The sequence below is a fragment of the Taeniopygia guttata genome, chromosome 13 (genome assembly GCF_048771995.1).
Source record: "Taeniopygia guttata chromosome 13, bTaeGut7.mat, whole genome shotgun sequence".
NCBI classification, from domain to species: domain Eukaryota; kingdom Metazoa; phylum Chordata; class Aves; order Passeriformes; family Estrildidae; genus Taeniopygia; species Taeniopygia guttata.
In genome coordinates, this window is record NC_133038.1 from 2,548,732 (window position 1) to 2,559,786 (window position 11,055).

General features: G+C 43.1%; 1 protein-coding gene across 4 annotated transcripts in view; it reads right to left on the reverse strand.

Annotated features, from left to right (window-relative positions):
• TRPC7 (transient receptor potential cation channel subfamily C member 7) overlaps positions 1-10,831 on the reverse strand; it is a 66,362-nt gene extending 55,531 nt beyond the window's left edge. For 3 of the 4 annotated variants that reach the window (XM_072935214.1, XM_012575755.5, XM_072935212.1), the window contains exons 1-2: positions 10,042-10,560; positions 1,823-2,600 (exon numbers count right to left, since the gene is read on the reverse strand). In XM_072935214.1, coding sequence (XP_072791315.1) covers positions 1,823-2,600; positions 10,042-10,043 — 780 coding nt within the window. In that variant the 5' untranslated portion in view covers positions 10,044-10,560. The other variant, XM_072935213.1, reaches the window with a different exon arrangement.
• Positions 10,832-11,055: the final 224 nt, after the last annotated feature.

Genomic DNA, 11,055 nt, shown 5'->3' on the forward strand with positions numbered 1-11,055 from the left:
CTCCTCTCAATATACAGTTGTCTGTGAAAAGAAGCTGGAGCATTAATGAGATATTATTGTTGTTAGGTATGGGCATGAACCTCCAGTGCTTTCACACTGGAGCAGCCCTCACTCAAACAGTTGGATTCACTGAGCCCAAGGAGTTTGCTTTAGTCAGATTGAATCCAAATAAAACTTCCCTCTCAAATTATTGTATCCTTGCATTCTGATGCACATGGGCAAAAAGAGTTTGCAAAATTTTACCCTGATTTTATTGCCAAAAAGATTTCAGTGGTTTGGGAATTTTTTTCCTGTTAGAGTTACTAAAGGGTTGCAAAGCCCGAGAATATGTTTTCTTCTTACTTTTAAATTGGAGAGCAGAGATTCATAGAACCGTTTAGGTTGGAAAAGCCCTCTAAGATCCAGCTTTAAACCCAGCACTGCCAAGGTCACCACTAAACCATGTCCCCAAGTGACACATCTACACATCTCTTAAATCCCTTCAGGGATGGTGACACAGCCACTTCTCTGGGAAACCTCTTCCAGGGTTTGAGCCCATTCTCTGTGAAGAGATTTTTCCTAACATCCACAACTTGAGGCTGTTTCTCTTGTTGCTTGTTATCTGTGAGAAAAGACCAACCCCCACCTGGCTACAACCTCCTCAGGGAGCTGTAGAGACTGAGAAAGTGCCCCCTGAGGCTCCTTTTCTCCAGGCTCAGCCCCCCCACCTCCCTCATCTGCTCCTCATCAGACTTCTGCTCCAGACCCTTCCCCAGCTCTGTTGCCCTTCTCTGGACCTTCTCTAGAACCCCAAAGTCTTTCTTGGAGTGAGGGGCTCAAAACTAAACCTGGGATTCAAGGCAGCCCCACCAGTGTCTGGTGCAGGGGGTGGTGATCTCCTCCCCAGTCCTTTGTAGCATAGAGCTACAAACCCTGAAACAGATGCTTTAACACATTAATAGTTTTCTTAATTAGAAATAAAGGATTCCTGGTGAGCACCCTGCCCCAGTGTACCCACAACGTGGACTTTATTACCCCAGAGTCACTGATCCTGATTGTAGCTGCACAATAGCCATAAGTCAGAAACAATTCTAATGTTGATGGCTGAGCCACTGAAAATGAGGGGTTTAATGACTAATTTATATTAGAAAGGGAAACAATGCTCTTTACATCATGTAAATGACATACAGAAATACTGCAAATGGCATTGGACATTTACAAACTCATTATGATAATGGAAATCTCAAATAACTTGTAAGAGATTTCCACAAGCTCTACTCTTATGTTTGGCATGATGATAAACTTCATAGCTATTTATTGATTGCTTCTCTTTTCCTTTTTCATGCAATTCATAATGTATAGATGCAGCACCAAACCATAAAGATGCAATGCAGTTTAAATTATTTTACAGAGAATCAAAGCTTGATTTATACCTTTTATCATTGTAGCAGAACTAGATGTACTGGATTCTTAAAACAGTCTCTAGAACTCTGCCTCTAAAATAGATTGCTCAATTAAAAGACTTACCTTTCTTACAAAAAATGAGTCTCCATTTTTTGAATAATCTAATTTTTATTCTTGCTGCAAACTAGAGATTCTAAGCAATCACAGTGTGCAACACAGAAACTTAAGCTTCTGCTGTAATAGGCAATGTTCAGTTCCAAGCATTTATTAACTGGAGAATGACAGTGATCTGAATCTATGCATAGCTAACACATCTGGCAGTCTCTGCCAGTTTTACTCCCCCACCTCTCAAACAGCAGCCCAAAATTTGATCAAACACGTAAATACTAAATAGCCTGAACACTCTCAGCCCAAGGAAAAAGGCACAGTGGTGAGTTACCTTAAATTCAGTTTCAATGTTGGCTAGCCTGGCCAGTTCATTGCTAAGCTCTAGAGCAGTAAGGACAGGGTCTTCACTGGACAGAGACAAATAAGCAGCACTGGCTAATCCTTTGTAGGCATTCATTCTTGAGCGAGAGTGACTAAAGGAGTCTTTCCTCTGCTTTTCCATACATTCATTGCACTTGCAAAAATAGTCATGTGGCCTTTCAATCCGTGCACCTTTTAGAAGTAAGATGTGAACAATTTCATACTCCTGGCAGTGGGCAGCAAGTATGATGGGGGTAATGTCATGGGAGAACCGAGTTCCATCTTCATCGTACGCATAGAAGTCATCATCCCTCAGCTCCTGCTCGAGAGGGCTGAGCGTGAGGCGCTGGCCCTGTGCGAAGGCGGGGTGGTTCAGTATTGCTTCCACGATGCGCACGTACCCTTTGCTGATGGCCAACAGCAGCGCGTCCCCGACTCGGGCGAGATTCTCCTTCTTGAGGAGCAGCTCTGTCACTTCCAGGTGCTCATTGCCTACGGCCAGCTGGAGGGCGTTTTGTCCCATGTAATCGACGCAATTGAAGTTCAAGGTTTTGGATTCCTCCAGCATTTTCCGCACAACAGGAATGTTGCCATATTCTGCAGAATCGAGGAAATGCTCCTCCTCTGCGGTGAGGCTGGTGCCCTTCTCGTTGAACATGTAGGCAGGGCCCCGGATGGCCTGGCGCCGGCCCTTCTCCCGAAGGGTCGCGTGCCTCCGATGCATGTCTTTAGAATTGCCGTGTCTCAACCTGCAGAAAACCAGAAAGGCATGTTGGTTGTATCCTAGCAGAGTCATCTTTTCACAGAATCTGAAGTAAGGTTGGAAATGTGTCATTATGACTTGATCTGGTGAGCTTTTTATGGCCTGAGCCAGTTACTTAAAATCATTCAGGACACATGTGGAATAAAGATTAGCTTCTGAACAAAAGACAAGTTCTCCTGTGATTTGCTCACCCTTTCTGATTGCAACAAGGGTGCTCAACACATCCTTAATTTGATCAATTGGAAAAGAAATGCACATATATATAAATTTCCATTTGTATTGTTTAAAACTTTCTTACATCATATTTAGGATTAATATACACAAGACAATATTTCTCTGAACTACTCTTCTTGAATTTTGTCCTTGAAGGCATGAGCCCTAAAGCAATTTAGCAGGACTCCCCCTTGTCAAAAGACCTTGGATCAGGCCAATAAACTATGTTCCATGAAGTTTATATGTTTCTAATTTTAAGCACAAAGTAACAAGGATAATTATATTGCACATTCTGCTAAGATTCGGCTGGTACAAGCAAGCCACCTATTCATTCCCTGCTTTTTTTCAAGGTACATAATACCATTTTTTCTGTTTCCTGATCTAGAGAGTTTAATACGGAACTGTCTAATTTCTGACTGAAATACAATTGGTCACAACTTCAAATACAAGTACCTAAATCCAGGGGAGGGTCTAGAAAAACACAGGAATAACTCCTGATATAGTGTCACATCAGTCTCCAGTAAGCATGTTTTAGAGAGCTACAGCAGAAATACAAGACACAGGTCTCTCACCACAAACAGAGGGCAGAAGAAAAAGGGTCATAAATTTCCCCACTGATTACATGGCTGAAATGCCCTTCACTTGGAGCTGGTGATATGAAGACAAACTATTCTTATTCCACCTTCTCTGAAAGTCCCAAAGTCCAATGCTATGTGCAGTTGGTCTCATGGGTGAGTGAAATAAATGGAAATTCTGAATGTATTTGTGCCTTTAAAACATTCTCATTTTGCATTCAGAGCTGTCTCAATGTTGCTCTTTTATAAAATTTTATTGCATCAGCATTTCAACACACTCACAGTGCCTTTTAGAGTCTAAGCAAGTGGAGTTAATAGCCATCCAAAGCCCACCGGACATGCAGCCTGAGTAAAAAGGTAAAAACAACACTGCTTTCACAGACAACATTTGCACTCAGCCCAATAGCAAGTCCTAAATCACTTGGGTAAAACATTTCAGGAGCCTCTGAGCTGCAGTGGACAGATGTAACAAATAAGCAAGTGTTAATGCTCGGTGGGTGGCAAAGGTTCATCCTTTCACACTCCATCTGTTCTCCAAGTCAGTTATGACCTTCAGTCAATGAAAAGTTCATGTGTGGCTCTGAAAAAAGACTACAGAAGTTGGAAAGTTCTGCAGTGAGTGACGATAGGGAACTGTGCCAGGAGAGAAAGTGGAGAAGGTACATTGCCTTCAAGAATAGGTAACAAAGGAGAAAAGGAACCAGCAAGAACCTGGTAAAACACAGAGTATCAGAAATCCAAAATACCTAAAGATCCAGGACACCAAAATTCTCAACGTAGCTGTTCTTATGGAACTAATATATACTTATGTATCTATCCTTTTAATTCATCACTTTTGTGCTGATCTGGACTGAAGAGTTTCAAACAAATTTTGAAGTAATTTTTTAAGAGTTACGTTAAAATTTAAACAAATCCTAAGAAACCAATTTTGTGACCACACATAGCTGACACAGCAGCTCATAATCGAGAACCTCTCCCCCCAGGCTCTGATGTGTCACTGTAACTTCTTAATAAAAGCAAGTAGGAACTGAACATATCATCCCAGGCTCCACTGATAGGTAAAGTGCTGTATGACTCTTAAAACTATTTCCTTCCATTATGTTTGGAAGTTGAAGAAGCACACAGAGATGAGGGATACAAGAATAACAAAGGAAATATGGTTAAGTGAATTAATTCCCTAGACTGTATGAAATTTACTATAAGTGAAAACAATAACAACCAAACAAATAAAGTATGCAATTAACATATCTGACAGGGATATAGAGCTCTCTAAAGCCAAAAAATGCCTGGGGTAAAATTGGGGGCCCTTTGAAGTGAACACTATAAGTTTCATTGATCACTGGAGTTCAAATTTTGGAAACATATATGCACACACACATATATTTTCCTCTGCAGTTAGCTTTCCTCTCAGAATCAGTTCCAGCGAGGCCAGGATGAGTAACATGTGGTTAAAAAGAAGTGTTTAACCATATACAAAAATGCTTTTCTAAACTGGACCTCCTGTCCTTAGCTGTTCAGGACAGCATTTACGTTTTAAACACACAGTGAAACCTTGCTGAGTTCAAGCAAGGACTACACATGCAAAGAAACTCTTCTGAGCTGTGACTTTGTTAAGTGGGGAGTTATAGAACCAGAAAGCACTTTATAAATTTACAGCCTTGGGAGTTTGTAAGTGTTGAATTAAATCTATTAAAATGTTAAGAAACTTGAAGGGACGAGGGGGTGATGACTTAAGCCATCATTGCTGGGATCAAGGGGAAACCAGTCCAGCCCAGGTAGGTGCTCAGTAACCAGCCATGAGTGCAGCAGGATTGCACAAGCCTGAATATTTTAGGAGAGTTAATTTTATTAGCTGTTTCAAGCTGGAGAAATTCCACTGGGCTTTTTTGACATTTAAAACCCATGTATGGTAAGACATTTGGCAACCTTATATTTGTTGATATATTTAAGTGTCAGTGCTGGAAGCAACACAGAAATATCTATAATTTCCAACAGTGAGAAATCTATTAGATATTTTTCCTGATGTAGGAGTACAGTTCTTCATACTTTGCTTTTTTTTTTTTTTTTTTTTTTTTTAGAAAAAAATTTCAGTTATGTTATTACCTGTAAAGGACAACCCAGATAGATGGGACAGACAGTCTTATAATCACACCCAAAGTAAACATGAACCCATAAAATTATACTGTTGGCCTAGTTAAGATTTTTGCCTGAAAAAGAGGTTGGAGTCTGGCCTAGAGCTAATTCACACCTGCTTGTTGTATATGTAGAAATGTGCCAGAAAAAAAGGACCTTCATTTCACTTTCTTCAATTCAGAGAGAACAGTGGTTTCATACACAGTTTCTGACGATAGAAATTGCATCAGAAAAAGAGGAAACAGGAAAGAACACCTGCTCCTCACAAAGATAATGACTATCCAATATTTATCTTGCCATAAATGTTCTGCAGGGAAGTCCCTACAGCACAGAGCTGATCTCCACTCCCTGCAGCTAAGGGCACCATCACCCAGAGGGCTTCACCTCAGATGAATTATGACCCCCCCACACCCAGAGCAGAGAAGATCAATATCTCAGCTATCACTCTTTATCATCTTTATAGAGAAGTAGAGATGAATAAAAAATTACACTTTTAACTTTGAATAATTTAATTAGATATGCTCAGCTGTCAAATCCCCTTCTGAAAAAAAAGTTATAATTATGCTTGACCTGAGCACTGAATCATGACAAGAGAAGCCCTAGTGCAAAGAGCAATGCATGCATCAGCTGAAGCTCTTGGAAACTGAGCCCTACTGCAATGTCACGACTGTACTCGACACTTTGTTCTATTCTGCTTTTCAGCTCTGTGCAGGCAGATTTAGAACTAATCATATTTACTGAGCCTGTGTAATGTGCTCGCTTAATAAAAGTAATTGTGACTTGATTGCATTTATCTTTCCATTTTTCTTCAAAGGTGCTTTGGATTGAAATGACTCTGTATTTGCATACTTTATTGAGACAGCTAGTGATCAAACTCATCAGGCACTGCAGTTAAATACTGTGTTTTTCTAGGAAAGGATGCCAATGCATGCAGTGCTCTTGGAGACAAAATGGTCTAGGAAAAGAAAATCAAAAATTTCAGTGTGTGAGTACTGCTTGCAGCAAAGCACATCCAGCTTTCCATGGCTGAGGGAGCCACAAGATGTCTGGACTCCTGTGGGGAGTAGAAAAGAATAGCTCTTTCTGAAAGGTGATTTAGCTCATAACAAATCTTCCTCTGGGAGCATTTCAGTTTCTAATTAAAGTGGCTGAGAGCAGGTCCTTGCAATTGGTTCTGACGGTGCTGAGACACTCAGTGTCTGAGAGGGGAACATGGCATAACATGAGATTTCTGATTTCTTCTTAATGTGGTGGCGTTAGAAACACACTGAAGCTGAAACTCTCCTTTTGTGGTTTTTTTTTGGTTTTTTTTTTTTTTTTTTTTTTTTAGCCACCCTCTCTTAACTGATCTGAATGCCAACATGTAGGACAGGGTGGACATAACAAAGAAGCTGAGCTGCTTCACGTGGAGCTTATTTCAGCAGATGGCCTCTCCTTGACCTTCCTTTCCCCAATGCTCCAGACTCTGCCGTTCAAGACCTCCTGCTGCCTCCCTAGATCCACACAAAAACCTCTGGAAGGGCAGGGCTACCACCTGGAGCTGGGCCTGGAGAAAATGTTCAAAGACCCAAAGTGCTTTAAAGGCTGAATGGGAATTTTTACACATGGCCTTGAACCAGAGGTGTAAAAGTGTGTAGGAGAGGCTGAATAATACCTGTTTCAGTTTTTAAAACATCCAAAGTCTATGAAAGCTATTGAAATCAATAGGTATTAGGAACTGCATCAATTCTGGAATTCTCAGGTGATGTCAACCTTTACTTGTCTTTAAGCCTAAAAATTGAGCAGGACAATTACAAAGGCAGCTTTAGGGATGCTTGGTCTCTGACTACACTTTGGGTTTGCTTTCACTAAGTGGGGAGAGGCTGGCAGGAGTTTCCCTGTGCCCTTTCAATGGCCCCCTTTGCCCAGAAACTACAGAAGAGACTTTGGATTTGTAACCATTACTGTGCTCTATAAGCTCTGTAAGCACCCATCAGAGCAGGCTTTGATGAGATGTTAACTCTGCCTTGTTGAAAAGAAAATTTCAGCTTCTGAAAGCCATTTTGAAAGTGCTGCCCTCAGTTCCTGCAGAGCCTCAGAAACTGTCAAATTGACACTTTACTTATTATTTTTCTTTCTACTTACATCAATACTTCTAAAAAGAATCAGGGCACATAAAGGCTGCAGATTCCCTGAGGACTCTTTGGAATTGACACAGCTCTTATATATCAAAGGACAATTTTTCTCTGTTAACCCTTGGTTCCACACAGAAAACCTGGCCAGCCAAGACATGCTATAAACATGAACAAAAAAGAATGAAAATTTGGTTCTAAAAGCAAACTCAAACTGATATAGCAATCAATCAATTTAAAAGAATAATTCAAAATTTTCAGAGTAAAAATAGTAGGATGTTTAAGCTTTTGATTAAAAATGGCAACTTATTTTGAAGTATACTCTAGACTTCAGGCAAGGAATACAGACTGAACACAACTGCATACATTTATTCTGCTATGTACAATAGGCTACTCTGGCATTCCAAATGCTGCACAGACTTGTATTGTCAGAGTCCTTTGATACCCCCTTTTTCTCCAATATCTTAATCGGCCTTCTAAATTTTACCTGTAAGACAAGAATTTTAAGTATCCTTTTTCACATATTGCTTATTTACTATGTAAACAAACTCAGTAAAATTTGGGATGGCTGCCTTGATTGACAGCAGCTTAATCTGAAGTTTTCTTTGCTTTGAAAAAAGTGTCACTTCATTTATTCTTGGATTATGACCAACATTGAAAATCCCAATTCAATACTGTCAGCAATGTGGTCATTTTCCTACATGTAAAGTTGAGCACATGTCTAGGATGTATTATTAGACTTTTTATTAATAGATTTTTAGATGAAATTAATAGAAATGTTTAGCCTACACAGGCAGGTACAGAGTAGCCCAACAAATCAGATGCAGTAAGTAATATCCCCTCCCCATTGTTTCCACTGCTCATACAGATAAAGAACAATTTGGAAAGAGCTCTCTCTCCTTCTGGAATTACAGGAGCAGTCAGCAAAACTACATGTTTTCAAGTCTTTTTAGAGAATGGCAGCATGGGAATGCTCAGGAAGACAAACCAGGCCTCTGGTGCCATTAAAAAATGCTGATCAATGACACACATGAACACTTTTAACATCTTCATGATATGAAGCATAAGGTCTGAGGACAATAGCCTAGAAACATTTAGGATGGACCACCAAATCTTTAACAGCACCTATATTTTCAAATCCTCCCCGATCTCTGTTACAAAGGAGGCAGCTCTGTCTTGTGGTTTGAAAAAAAAAAAAAAAAAAAAAAAAGGAAATTGAATTTGGTTTTCTACCAGCTATCTTGCAGAAAACTAATAATTATAAACTAATCATCAGCATTTTCTTTCCCATCCAATAGAAATGTCATGCACCAATACAAAACTTCTACAGCAGGAGAGACTGACAAATAATCACCTTTGCTCTTTTATTCAAATTCTTCTTGTGTTATAAAATAAGTGCTAGGTTACTTTTCCCCCCCTTTCCTTCCTTGCTTCCCCTTAATCTCTGGTTGTGAAGTTGGCTAATTATTACAAATTTATCACAGAACACTTGAGATAGATGTACCAAAATTAAAGTTATTTTTATATTCTCTCCCATATTTCATTCATTAATATGTTTGACCACCAAATGAATTGTCACAAGAAGAATGAGTTCTACTTTTTTTTTGTTTTTTTTAATCTGGCTTTAGGAACTAGGAATAATTCACCCTCACTGTTGAAGTGCTTCAAAACTCAGGCTTGGATCATACTGGAGAACACAACAGAAATACCTGTTCATTCATAAATTTTTACTAGTGATGAGAGAAACGAAAAATCTCCAATTGTTCAAGCAGGGGGCAGTGTAACGCTGGTTTTCAACAAGCAGTTCTATTAAAAAGAGCAAGAAAAGCTTTGAAAAGAACTAGTAATCTCTGTTCTGGCAGTATGTCATTTTCCCCTACTGATGCACCCTTTTCAATGCTCACTTCATAGTTATCTCAAGGCAGGAAACAACGCGCAGAGAAGGACCCTGACAACCATTAGACCTTGCAATCTGCAACAGGCATGCTACAGCGTCCTCTCTCACTTTTTTTTTTTTTTTTTTTTAAATTTCACCTTGCCCAAACTGCTTTTTTAACGAAAAACAAATCCTTAAATATTTCACCCAGCCAGCAAAGCAGACAACAGCGTGGCTCGGAACCATGTGGCTGGCAGCAAACAGCGAGCCCTTTGCGCTACACGGACAGCAAGCATCAGTTCCGAGGGTAAAAGCCGAGCCGGCTCCACACGCGGCCACCCCGCTCGCCCCCACCGCCACCCTCGGGCTCGCCGGACACCGAGCGCCCCGAGCCGCCTGCAGCCCCACGAAACTTCCCAGCGCTGCGAAAGGAGCGGCGCCAGAGCCCGGGCGCTCCTCGGAGGGGCCGAGAGGAGAGCGGCTCGGGCAGGGCACCCTCCGTGCCCCTCAGCATCTTACATGTGCGCGTCGGGGCGGGCTCCGCTTCAGCGCCGGGCCGCGGGGCGGGCGCGGCCGGCCGAGGCCGCGGGGCGCTGGCCGCGGTGCCGCTCGGCCCGCCCGCTGTCCGCGGTGCTGCAGCCGCTCGTCCTCATCCCCTCGCCGCCGCCGGGCCGCGGCCGCCCGGGAGCGCCCGGGATTCGCTCCCTGCAGGAAGAGCCGGCCGCGAGGTTGGCATGAGAGTTGCGTTGTCCTGCCCGTCTTCCCTCCCCCTCTTCCCGCGCCGCTGTCCTCCCGGAGCTGTGGGCTCGGTGCTGTCTGGGCGCGCCCCTTTCCCAGGCGGAGGTGGGCGAGTGGAGCCCTCCCAAGGGCTGCCCCGGGGCGGAGCAGGCGCGGCAGGGAGCGCTCCCGGCAGGGCAGGGCTGCGGCTGCTGCCCGGGGGCTCCGCCGGGGCTCTGCCCTCGCTGCCCCGCTCCTGCCTCACCCGGCTCTGCCAGCGCTTCTGCCCGTCTGCCGTGCCCAGGCTGAGACTGTCTGCTCCCTTACCTAGGAGACCTTGTCTTTTAGGAACTAGAGGAGAAGGGCTGTGCGTATGCGTGCGCTAGGAGAGGAGGGAGAGTGAAACCAACATGCAAAATAGTCAGTTCAATCACTCCCCTTCCCTGCGTGGCAGAGGAGAGCTGGCAGGGCAACTTCAAGTTGCATCCAGGAGCACTGGGGCATCATTCTGCACCCCCAGGATGTTCCCAGTGCCTCCCACGCAGCTCCAGTCACACTCCACTCCAAGCCCATGACCTTCCATGTCCTTCCCCACTGGTGCAACTCCCTGCCCACCTGCTTTGCCTTACCTGGATGCAGGGATCCCCACCTAGTCATGCGATCACCAAATAATGGCACTCCTCCTCACCTGCCATGTCTCTGGCAGTTCAAGCCTGGAGGAGTCCCTCTGCTTGGAGAGGTGATGGTGGGAGGTAGTCCAGGGCTCTCCGAACAGCACACACGGGAGGATGGCACAGTGATGATTTGCCCCAAGTT